At 34.6% G+C, this 13,460-nt stretch overlaps 1 protein-coding gene across 3 annotated transcripts in view; it reads right to left on the bottom strand.

The window, feature by feature from the left end:
* The window catches only part of LOC127728674 (peptidylprolyl isomerase domain and WD repeat-containing protein 1-like), a 43,863-nt gene extending 36,906 nt beyond the window's left edge, over positions 1-6,957 (bottom strand). The window contains exons 1-4 of one of the 3 annotated variants that reach the window (XM_052236285.1): positions 6,831-6,957; positions 2,947-3,049; positions 1,794-1,897; positions 433-528 (exon numbers count right to left, since the gene is read on the bottom strand). In XM_052236285.1, the coding sequence (XP_052092245.1) occupies positions 433-528; positions 1,794-1,897; positions 2,947-3,049; positions 6,831-6,948 (421 nt within the window). In that variant the 5' untranslated portion in view covers positions 6,949-6,957. Of the gene's footprint in view, positions 1-432; positions 529-1,781; positions 1,898-2,946; positions 3,050-6,690; positions 6,716-6,830 lie in introns of those variants that run through there. The other 2 variants (XM_052236292.1, XM_052236300.1) reach the window with 2 other exon arrangements.
* Positions 6,958-13,460: the final 6,503 nt, after the last annotated feature.

Below are 13,460 nucleotides of genomic sequence, written 5' to 3'. Positions count from 1 at the left end.
AGTCATATAAAATAAAATTAATTATTTCAATTACTTGTTCTAAACATCAAATATCTTCTTATTTTAATTGTGGTAGCTGGGTTGTCTTTTTTTATCATTTCTTTTGTTTTCTTATCTTTAAATGATTTTCATTGTAATCGTACCATTCTTAAGTTTGTTTTAATTACTCCTGATCATTCGTATTAATAAATTGTTGACAAACTGTTTGTTTAAATCTATGACTTTTACATTTATGCAAAAACCTGAGGTTGGCAGAAGCCTTTCCTCTTTGGCATTTTAATTCAAATGTATATACATCAATTACAATTGTTTGATTCAAGTATTTCAGAATTACCAGCAGAAATAGTAGCAACAAACATTAAATATTTTGTTTTTGTTTTCTTCTTCTTACCTGGAGGTGAACCAATTTATATATTCAAGAACTGAACTTACCAAAGTTAACAACATCAAATACTTTAGCAGACTTGTCATCAGAGATGGTACAACAAAATTCACCATTAGGACTCATGCCAAGATCTTGGATATTTCCTAAAATACAGAAAATAAAGTAGGATTTTTTTAACAAAAGAATACATCTAAATTCAACTACCAAGGATGAAAACTTTTAAACTATGAAGGATGTTCTAGAAATAAATGTCTAGATTGGGAAGAAGAGTAGTGATGGCAGATTGGGAATTGAAAGACCCTTTAAATTTCATGCAAACATATTTAGTATTTGCATTGACCTGTTCTCTATGTCTGACCTTCAGAAACATCAACAATTTATCAAATTTTATCTAATATGTCTTGATCCTCCAAAATAAATTATATCTTCATTCTGGTGAAGCCCCAATTAGATTGTTTTAAATCATCTTGTCATTTCTTTTTATCCTGCAAGAGTAGAGTTCTCAATAGTTATTTTGTTTATAGACACTGCAGGATAATGTACTTCTTTTGGTCAATTTTTCAACTTTGAGCTCCTTGATATCACCATTAAACAACACTATAAAGTGTACTTTTGTTTACTAAGATAATGTTAGAACATTAAAAAAAAACTACTGTGAGTAAATTTTATGGCTCTTAACCTAGCTTTTGTAGAGGACACAGTCTTTAAAGAACCATAGTTTTTTTTCTGTTTACTTTAAGGTATGATTCTTTTCTGTTATGATTTTAGACAGTAAAATTGTCTTACATAAATCTATCTTTAGAAACAATGAACTTGACCTTAGATATTGTGACCTCAAAATCAATCTGAATTTTCTTCTCATTATATGTGACTATATATCCATGTAAGGTTTCCATTCCATATGTAGTATTTGATTAAACATAAGGAAACCACTTTTCTGCACAAACAGTGATCCTTTTTTTTTAGTAACTTTGACCTTGATCTTTAAGGTATTGACCTAAAAATCAATAAGGATCTTCCTCTCATTTAATGTGACAATATATCCAAGTATGGTTGCAATTTTATATAATATTTGATTTAGAATCCTGAGACTGCTCTTCTGTACAAATTTTGGTCTATTTTTAGTAACTTGAACTTGGCCTTTGATATAGTAACCTCAAAAACAGTAATGATGGCATATACTTCGTAAACTATGAAAGCCTCGTGTATGGCGGTGCATGCATGTCGTGTGACACCATTAATGTTTTTTTTCTGAAATTCTTCTATAATTATAGACAGGTATTATTCATTGCAACAATGATAAGCAACAACTATTTGCACTTGTGTGTAGCTATTAAAAACAAGCTAAATTTCATATCAATCTAAGAACTACCAATCAAATGATATACATGTATACCTCATCATTTACCTAAATGGCTTCTGAAGTGTTTGACAAATTCAATTCCTTCTTCTTCTTTTTTCTTCCAGAACTTAACATGGCCATCACAACTAGCAGTCACTATAAAATCACTCCTGAAAATTAAAGATGGATGTTTTTTTAAAGATAAAATTTTATTCAATCACTGAAAATTTGGACACAGTATATAAATTTCAATTAATATATTATAAATACAAAATGTATCATCAAACTCTCAATAATTGAAATACTATGAAATGCACTCCAACAAATAGTGAAAAACAACATTTCAATCTGAAATAGGCTTTGTTGAACATCCTGTAGGAAAAGCTGCATTCACAATCCATATATGTATCCTATTCATAAATATAAAGAATTTTTCTTTATTCGGGATGATACCATGGGTAGTTTTCTTAAAACATCTTGCTTAGTCTTTAACTTTTTATGTATTGTTTTGTAGACTTTTTTTTGTCTTTTTGTCATTTTTATGTTTTTCCATGATTTTGTTGAATTGGTCTCTTCAACTTTATGAGTTTTGATTCTGCCTTTGGTGTCTTCCAACTCTTTATTGGAGAATAAAACAAAATTAGATGATCCCAGCTCCATAAAATACTTTAAAAAAAAGGCAATGACAACTAAACTCACTGACTTTCAAATTTGATGTAAATTACAGTTTCAGGAAGAACAGTTGGACATTTTGTGCATATCTAATATGTTACATTTGCAAATACAATCATTTCATATCATTTTCAAACTGCTAGCTATATATATATAGTTACAAACACAGTCATGGACAGGACAAAAACAGTAGTAATAAAAAACAAAGTGATTGAAATAGAAATTCATTGATCTTTAATAAGGGAGTTGAGAACATCAAAAATGTATTTCATCTCTTCAGGATCCAAACTTGACATGATAAGAGAAGTTTTGATATTCCATATGGAGAGGGTATCTGCCAAATTAAAGTTGCCTCTTTTTCACTTTACATGAAAATCTAACAATGTGTTTTTCAAAGCTATTTTCCCTTATCAAGCTACTTGTATGGTAAGTGCATCCACACCTTTTTTTCATTAAAGTCTTAATTTGGGAATTTTTTCATTTAAGAAATGTTCCCTCTGAATCCATATTGACACATGAACTTACTTCTGACAACCTTTTTACTTACTTTGATACTGCTAAATGTGTTATAACATCTCTATGCATGAAACTTTTTTCATAATACTGAGCACTTGGTAAGTTATCGAGGTAGACTTTTTCAAACTCCAAAACTGAAATAGAATATTTTCAATGATTATTTCATTAAATATCTTGAAATTGTCAGTGATAGTGAATCAGGATAGGCAATGCCACCCTACTAAGTGTGACAGTGGTATATTCATGTACATGTGTATAATAAAAAGTTATTATCGAGCCCTCACCCTCCTTATAATTAATAGTTAATGAAATTTAATACTTAAGTACATGTACTTGGTCACGATACTCGCAAGTACTCAAAATAAAATGAGACACATTTTCTGTTCCACATATAATTTTGTGATACAGGATTTGATCGTATTACGAGTTGGAACCTTGTACTCAAGTGTGACAATGTTCATAAAATCAACTTCAATAAAACTTAACGGAAAGTAATCCTTTACGTCCATTTTGACAATCGCTGTTGTGATTATTTCTTTTATTTGCAAAATTGATTATTCTTTGAGAAATTAAAAACTGTGGAGTGAAGATGGTTTCACTGGAGATTCTGCAGGGCTCTCAGCCAGATGTTTAAGTCTAATATGATTAATCATATTTGATGAACCACCACAATATGTTAACTATGTGTCACAAAGAGTGCATTTTACGGTATTTCGATTGAATGATCTTTTGAGATAAGTCCATACGGCTGATTTCAGAGGAGGCATTTTTAACGTACTGAATTTAAATGTCAGACGTAAGATTTCAGGTGAACGTTGTTAATAGATATTAATTAGCATTACGAAAGCGATATGTCAAATGGAAATAAAGTGAGGGGAAATGTCTCAAGATTTTTAAAAGGCAAACAAGTATCTGTGTACTAAAACTGTACTTAAGTACTCGTCCTTCAGAGCGAGTACTAAAATACTCGTTGCCATCCCTAGTTTATAATGATGAATCTTCGCAGAACACTTACATTGAGTTATTCAAAACAGAAGATGCATATATATTCTAGTCAATGGCCAACATAGATACAAATATCTTGTTTTGAGGAGGGATAAATCATACTTTGTAAAAATCCACTCTGATTCATAGACAAAATTCTCTGAAACTGATCTTATCAAAATGCTTGATTTCTTGTTTGGCAACATATTAGTTTTTTTTGGAGGACATGTTTTTCAACAAACAATAGGCATTCCCAATTTTTTCCCATGGAAACCAACTGTGCTCCTCTTCTTGCTGACATGTTCCTTTATTCATATGAGAGTCAGACTGACTTCATACAGGAAATTCTTGAGAAGAATGAAAAGAAACTAGCATCATCCTTTAACTTCACCATCCGCTATATAGATGATGTCCTCTCACTGAATAATTCAATGTTTAGTGACTATGTTGAATGTGTATATACTATCAAACTCGAAAAGTTGAAATAACAACAGATACAGTTAAGACTGCCTAATATATTGACTAAAATCTAGAAATTGACACTGAGGTGGGTTTAAAAAAAACCTGACAACAAGAGAGATGATTGCGAAGTTCCCATTTTCATGTAGCAACATTTCAGCAGCGACTGCATATTGGGTATATATCTCCTATTACAGTGGGTCTCATTGGGGTCTAAGCGTGACCCGTGAAAGTCAAATTATTGTGCCGCGAAAACGGGAAATGAAGTCCAGCGGGACACGGGAAATTACAAAAAATGAGAATTGCTTACGTACATAGTGTAAGCAGGATACAGGAATCTGACAAAACAGTAAGCGGGATCCGGGATCAGAACCCCCCAATGAGACCCCCATTACAATATTTTAGAGCTTGCATTTCCTACATGTTCTATCATGATTTCCTAGATAGAGGGTTGCTTCTTACATTGAGGCTTTTAAATCAAAGGTACCAAAGGTTCCAAGTGGCGAAGTTGAAATAATTCATTTTGATAATTTAAATGACGCCATCACAAGTTGGTTGACCGTCATGTTATGACAACAGATATATGTTCCAATTGTCTTTATTATCATCTTTCCCTCGTAGGTCACATCACCGAATTTGTTCTTATACCTGCAACAGGGTGGGTGCAGCATTTGGAGCAGGATCTTTTTACCCTTCAAGATCACCCCTGTTTTTTTTGTGGGATTTGTAACTCAGTCTTTAGTTTTCTATGTTGTGCTTTCAATGTTTTATAGCCATTGTATTGTAGGTTTGTCTTCTATTTATGAGTTTTAATATCCATTAAGTATCTTTTTCCTCTCTTTACTAGTTGTGGGCTCACCAGTGTTTGTTCCTGAAGCCAGAAAACCCTCAAATCTCAATATAGAATCCCTATGGTCTTTATAATATTAAGGCAGTGTCTGTGCGTACCCGCATGCGGGTACGAATAGTCAAATTGCCATTCATAGGCTACGCGTACCCACATCCAGTTTTATAATAAAATGCCATCGGATAGGGAATGAAACGTGAAATATATACGGAATTTGTCGCAATTAGTGAATAAATTGATTAAAACTACTCAGAATTTTTATGAATATTTATATATAGGTAAGTGAACAGTTTTTATCAGTTAATAAATATTCTTAAAATCAAGGATTTGTATAGTCTCACTATACAAATCCTTGTTAAAATGTAAGAGAGTGATATACATGTGGGGAAGACATTTCAAAGTTATCACGAATTAGAACAATTTGTTCAGAACTATCAGTCGATTAATTTTATACAATTGTATAAAAGAAACTCGGAGTCAATTGCAGCTGCAGAGAAAAGAAGAACTGGAAACACAAAAACTATTCTGATAAAACAAAGGCCGATGCCAATAATCTTCTAGATGCTTCGTTAATAAATAACAAAATATTTGACGAAAATGTAAACCTTCAGCGCATCAAAAAATATTTTACCTTTGAATCGTGGAAGCAACTTAAAATTCGGATCAACGAAAGAAGAGAATCATGCGAATAAATATGTATCAAATGTCAAAAAAAAACCTACACGATCAGGACTCTTTGGCCTGTGATTGTTGTTTGGACTGGCAACATTTGAAATGTGCAGGGTTGAAATATGTGCCAAAACAATCATATTGGATACGTAAAATTTGTTCCAAATCTTAATTAGCTACATGAATCTTTTATGTTAATTGGTTTAATTTGACATTATTACTTGCTTCTCTAATTTTTATATAGACATCCAAGCTTTAATTTTAGTCGTTTAAGATATTTTAAAATTTCAGTTTCTGTTTTACATTTTACTAAAAGATTATTTTTAAATCTCATATGGGTATTTTTCAAAATCAGTAAAATTTTATTCTTTAAATTTGCATTTTATTTTACATTTTATAATAGTATTAATTTTTATCATGTTCTCCTTTTACAGGGACTGTACAGTTTCATTTTCCGTCAGTGTGCATTTAATTTGCAATGTTTATTATGTATCATTATCTAATAAATACACTTTGAAAATATTATTTTTCATACTCTTCACTCGTTCTACACGAAATCCCCATATTATCGATAATTTCCGTATATATTTTACGTTTCATTCCCGATCCGATAGCATTTTATTATAAAACCGGATGTGGGTACGCGTAGCCTATGAATGGCAATTTGACTATTCGTACCCGCATGCGGGTACGCGCAGACACTGCCTAATATTAAAGCGGTGACTGAGAAGGCAATTAGACCGGAGTTATGTTTTGTCTTGGTTTTGTAAGCCATGTCGACTCTAATCATATTAAGCTTACACATTTGGTACCAACCTAACAGCATAACATACAACAGGTATTTACATACTATCTGTATCGTACAGCAGGTAAAGAGCGGCAACCGATCACTGAATAGATTTATGGATCTTACAACCTGAGCTTATAACATATCATGACTGTAAAGCTGTATACACCTTTTCTCTTTTTTGTCTTTACTGCTTCTGCCGGCAGTGGTCCTATCCATTCGTCGTCCTCATCGTTAAGATCTGCAGTTGTGGAATCACGTTTTCCACTTTCCAAAGTTTCCGCCATTGTTTACAAATTGAGGCGATTATAAATACAAATCGTATACGGTATATTCTGAGTGTGTTTACGGTCTACTCGGTTGCCAATTTGGGAGCAATTAAAGTCACGTTACGCTTCCCATTTTTGATAAGAAAACCAATGATTTTTTTTGGGCATACAATGTTGGCACTCTTTCCCATTATATGGACAATTGCACTGCCTTCTTTGACTGAAAAGCTCGAAACACAGAAAAAAATGGTAAGATGGTTAACGTCGACATTATTAATCCAAAGTTATCTGCAAATCCTTAAGGATTATGGGGATGTATTAACATGAAAAAAAAATGTGAATCTGTTGTAGTTTTCGCTATACAAGTTTAGATGGACAGTTTACCCGACTTACATACTTTATTAATATTGAATAGAGAGCGAGCAAGGTTAATATTTTAAACGACCAATTTTCCTCAGTATTTAACAGCAGCGAGGATACTTATATCATTCCCAATAAAGAGGATGGAGTCCACATCATGATGGTACAGTAGTCGAAAATCGATTGATTCGACAATAGTTGAAGTCCTGTTGTCTATTCGATCAAATCGTCAATTCATCAAAATTTGAACTTGGAAATCATAATCATCACGAATGCGGACACGGTCGATGACAACGAACATCTGCTACTGAATCAATCAATCCATCAAAATGATTAAGGGGGAATCGATTGTAACGATTGAATATTAGCTGTCTATTCAATCAACTCATCTAAGTTGAAATGGAGACACATTTGATTATAATTGAGCATTAGCTGTCGATTCAATCAACTATTCAAAATAACATGGAAGGCACGATCGTAACAATCAATAAGATTTATCACAATTGACACAGGTACTTGTCCCTTTAAAAAAAATCCTATATACTATAGGAATTTGTTTTCAGAGACAAGTGCCTGTCACAATTGAACATCGGCTGTCGATTCAATCAACTCAAATTAATACGAAAAGCACGATAATTACAATCGACAGAATCGAAAACTAGAGGCTCACAAGAGCCTGTGTCGCTCACCTGATTCTACTTTGGTTTTGGAAATCATGTAAAAATAGATTAAAATCATAACAGATACCCTAATAATGATTGAGGCCAAATTTGGTTTAATATTGGCCCCGTAATTTAATCAAAAGCAGAAGACTTTTGTAAAGTTTACCGAAATTACCAATAAATTCATTGAAACTGTAGAAAATGACTTTATAAGGACAATGACAAATCTGCTACAAAGTAACAAAACTTGGTCAGCACGTCAAAAGAAACATTCATGCCATGTTTGGTTTCAATCCATTAAGCGGTTTTCTAGAAGAAGATATTTGTATATATTTCCCATAGGGTCCTTTGTTAAACTAAGTCCCCCGTTGGCAGCCATCTTGGTTGATGGATTTGCTACAAAGTAACAACACTTGGTCAGCACCTCATAAGAAACATTCATGCCATGTTTGGTTTCATTCCATTCAGTGTTTTTCAGAAGAAGACTTTTGTATGTATTTCACATCTGGTCCTTTGTTAAACTAAGTTCCCCTCTGGCAGCCATCTTGGATGATTGATTGGCTACAAAGTAACAACACTTAGTCAGCACCACATTAGGAACATTCATGCCATGTTTGGTTTCATTCCATTCAGTGGTTCTCTAAAAGAAGACATTTGTATGTATTGTCAATAGGGTCCTATGTTAAACGAAGTTCCCTGCTGGCGGCCATCTTGGATGATGGATCGGCTTCAGAGTAACTACACTTGGTCAGCACCTCATAAGGAACATTCATACCATGTTTGGTTTCATTCCATTCAGTGGTTCTCTAAAGGAATACATTTGTACGTATTGTCCATAGGGTCTTATGTTAAACTATGTCCCTCTCTGGTGGCCATCTTGGATGACGGATCGGCTTCATTGTAACAACACTTGGTCAGCACCTCATAAGGAACATTCATGCCATGTTTGGTTTGATTCCATTCAATGGTTCTCTAAAAGAAGACATTTGTATGTATTGTCCGTAGGTTCCTATGTTAAACTAAGTCCCCCGCTGGCGGCCATCTTGGAGGATGGATCACCTGCAAAGTTACAGCACTTGGTCAGCACCTCATAAGGAACATTCATACTATGTTTGGTGTCATTCCATTCAGTGGTTCTCTAAAAGAAGACATTTGTATGTATTGTCCTTAGGGTCCTATGTTAAACGAAGTCCCCCGCTGGCGGCCATCTTGGATGATGGATCAGCTACAAAGTAACAACACTTGGTCAACACCTCATAAGGAACACTCATGCCATGTTTGGTTTCATTCCATTCAGTGGTTCTCTAGAAGAAGTTCAAAATGTAAAAAGTTGACGACGACGACGGACGACGGACGCCAAGTGATGAGAAAAGCTCACTTGGCCCTTCTGGCCAGGTGAGCTAAAAAGTGATCATCAGCTGTCGATTCAATTAACTCTTCAGTTTGATATGAAAGGCTATTCTTAGCATCCAACTCTTCAAATCAGTACAGAAACAGAAAGAAAAAAACGACTCAACTATTTCATTCTATTTCCTTTCAATTAAGAAAGTAATAGAAACGATTAAGTTGATCAACTATGGTACGATAGTATCGATTGAATACGATTGATACCCCCTTATCTTGCTCGATTTTTCGAAGGCATCCGATAAATTCCCTCATGAGATATAATTCTGCAAAGGTATCATCGGATCGACACTTCAGTGTATAAGGTATTTTCTGAGCCTCAGAAACAAGGCAAAACATCACAAACTGCACCAGTGCACTTGTGCCACTCACGTTTCTCCTTTTATCAACGACTTGCCATACTACGCACATTCATCAACGACTTGCCATACTACGCACATTCATCAACGACTTGCCATACTACGCACATTCATCAACAGTTTATTTGCGTACTGTGCAGAAGGATACAAGAATGATGCAAACTAAAAATTACTCCAGGAAGACCTGAACAACTTGCTCGGATGGAATCTGACTGGCAAATGGAATTCCATCACAGCAACTGACAACTTTTACGCCATGACCAACACGCGTTAACCATATCCCGCAAGTTATGACATACCGTTGGGCATACATTAGAAATGGTTGACTCGGCTAAATACCTATTTGTACCAATCTATAAAACTATAAATTGGAACACGCACATATAGAGAACATAACTAAAAAGGGTAATTCAACGGGGGAGGGGGCTTTATCCAAAGAAACCTGCACCACTGTCCACAACAAACAAAAGCTGTATGCTACAGAACTCAAGTAAGACCACTACTTCAGTATGCATGTACAATTTGAGACCAACATACACGTGCAGAAATTAGAAAGTATGCATAGATGATCAGCCCGGTTTGTAATGAACGACTACCAACATACCAGTAGTGTAGGATCAATGCTAAACACTCTACGGTGACAACCAATAGCTGAGAGGAAGACATGATAATGTACAAAATTGTACATGGCTTCGTATCAATACCAATACTAGAGCTGCATACAACATTACCAGTAGCTACAGGACATACCACACGATTCCTTGTCCCATATACCAGAACATCAACATATAGAATTAAAAAATTCCTTCATCCCAGACAGTATACGTATATAAAACAGCCTTTCACTATTTTTGGTGGATAGTACCTCACTAGATGCTTTCATGCGAGGGTACTGAGCTGCAGTTTCCCATAATCGCACATTTAGACTGATTTTATTTTCTTGCACATTTGTTGTCACACATTTGTTGTCACACCCTGCAGGGCCATAGTGCGATAATACACAATTAGAGCATTTGTTTTACTGACTTTGACTATAAAATTGAGAATGGAAATGGGGAATGTGTCAAAGAGACAACGACCCGACCATAGAGCAGACAACAGCCGAAGGCCACCAATGGGTCTTCATTGCAGTATAGATGTAAACTGGAATTAAAGTGAACACCAATGCAAATCACAATGGGAATATCACCCTTATCCGGCTTTGGCTATACTTTTACTATGACCGAAGGCAAACATCTCATGGGGGGTTAAAACTAGAGGCTCTTAAAGGCAACCTTTTGGTAAAAATCATCATTAAAGGGGTATAACTCTATTAACATTTAACTGACAATTTCAGTCATGTTGACATATTTGTAGATCTTATCCTGCTATTATTTTTCCTTAATAAAGTTTCTGTTTATCTATTATAGTTTTCAAGATGACAGGCAAAAAATGCAAAAATCGACATTAAAGGGCAATAACTTCAATAAGGAGTCGACTTACAATTTTGGTCATGTTTGACTTGTTTGTAGATCTCGATTTGCTTTTAAAAGTTTCTATCTATTTATTCTAATTTTCAAGATAATATGGAAACATTTTAAAAATCGTAAAAATCGTCATTTAAAGGCAATAACTCCTATAAGAAGTCGTCTGACAGTTTTGACTTATATGGACAACAGTAAGAGCACAACATGCTGAACATTTTTCCTGCTCTCAGAATTTCTCTTCTTATAGCGGTTTTCAAAATAATAGACACACATGACTTGTATTTTACCCCTATGTTCTATTTTAATCAACGGCATATCGGCCATCTTGTTTGGCAGGCGGGGTCATCAGACACATTTTTAAAACTAAATACCCAAATGATAATTGTGGCCAAGTCTGGTTAAATTTGGCCCAGTGGTTACAGAGGAGAAGATTTTTGTAAAAGTTAATGACGGACGACAAGTGATGATAAAAGCTCACTTGGCCTTTCGGCCAGGTGAGCTCAAAAAAAAAGGAGATAAACATGCTGCAGAAATCTATAGATCAGTTCCATTGACATCTGTATAATACAATTTTTTCAAACACACTATAAGCAGACACATCATGAAAAATATCATTTGATGCCGTTTTATATAAACTATCATTACAATACTTGATTTTTTCAATGGCTTTCGACACAGTACCACACAAGAAACTGCACAACAAAATTTCATAATATGGAATCGGAGGACCAATTAACAAATGGCTAAAATTGTTCTCGATAAAGAGAATAATGAAGGGTTTAATGGGATGTAGTAGGGATAGAACGATCTGAGGAAAGAAGTAACTGTTGACTCTGGAGTTCTTCAAGGAACAAAACTATTACCTCCCTGGTGCATTCAAATCTTCCGTATGAGTGCTTGCAGATGGATGTTTACAGATCCATCAAGACAGCTAAAGACCGCGAAGTTTTAGTAGATTATCCGTAAAACCCTTAGAAGCATGGACAAACCATTGAGACCATATAGACCAAATATGCTTGACCTCACCTCTTATTCATTGTACACCATAAATTAACATAAGCAACAAACGCGGCGTGTATCATTGATCCATGAAAAGAGGTGACATTTATTTAGCCAAATGGAAACTTCCGATTATAAGCCATATGTATGCAAAATGTGGAGTATCAAGCTATAAACAATAATTTAACTGCGTCATCACTTACGGATTAGCATATTTATGTTTCGCATTCTGCAACTTTTTTTCTCAGGCGAGTTAATATTTGGACATTTCCATTAATATTAATATTCCTGACAATTTGCTTCAAATGAAGTGAGGGGCCTCGGTGGCCGAGTGGTCTAAGTAGTTACTACTGTAATCACTAGCCAGTCAACACTGAGGTTGTGAGTTCGAACCCCGCTCGTGCGGGTGCACTCGACTCCAATCTTAATTGACTAGGATTGTCAGTTTTTCTATCGAAGGTCGGTGGTTTTCTCCGGGCACTCCGGCTTCCTCCACCAATAAAAACTGGCCGCCACGAAATAGCCCAAAAGCGGTGCTTAAAAGTGGCTTTAAAACACCAATAATCAAAAAATCAAATCAACTGAAGTGTGTATACCGTCAGGGCAGATAAAACGTTTCTTATAGTATTCAGAGGAACCTTAACCACAACGTTCACAATGACGCCACCTGATTGACAAGAAGTAAGGTAACGTCAAATTAGAAAGGAAAAAAAGAAATATCCATAAAAGACCTTCCACTTATGTATTCATGCGACGTATAGTTCAAATTGGTCTTGTACAGTATTTTCCCTCAACTTTTTGACAACTACTTTCTGGCACATGCTTGTGTGAGGTTTCTTAAAATTTGCAATTTCTACGTTAATATTTTTTCTTATTATTAATAAACTTTAAAACTGCTTTACAAATTTGTATGTCCATTTTCTATAGTCAGATAAAAACAAATAATCTTTGATGGTTAGGCAAAATAATGAAAATTTGAAACTTTTGTTACATTATTGTTGTCTGTAGGTTTGTTGATGATTTGGTCTTGTTTTCGATTGGCTTTTAGTTAGTATGGGCATGTTGCGATATTATGGCAATTTCTTGGTTAGCAATTTTAAGAAACATTTGAAGTTTAATCTTCGTTCTTGTAAAGTCCCTGTCATGTAGCAAACTGCCGGTATCGTGATATCTGATGAAAGCATATTGTACAGCTCTTCTTTATACTTGCTCTAATATATCTGAAACTTCTGATGTGTTTTGGTCACAAGGTGTTTAAAGATAATTTAGTTTTGGTCTGA

The sequence above is a fragment of the Mytilus californianus genome, unplaced genomic scaffold (assembly GCF_021869535.1).
Source record: "Mytilus californianus isolate M0D057914Y unplaced genomic scaffold, xbMytCali1.0.p SCAF_1, whole genome shotgun sequence".
Classification (NCBI taxonomy): Eukaryota; Metazoa; Mollusca; class Bivalvia; order Mytilida; family Mytilidae; genus Mytilus; species Mytilus californianus.
Note: the sequence above shows the minus strand (reverse complement) of the source record. Positions and strands in the feature narration are given on the sequence as shown.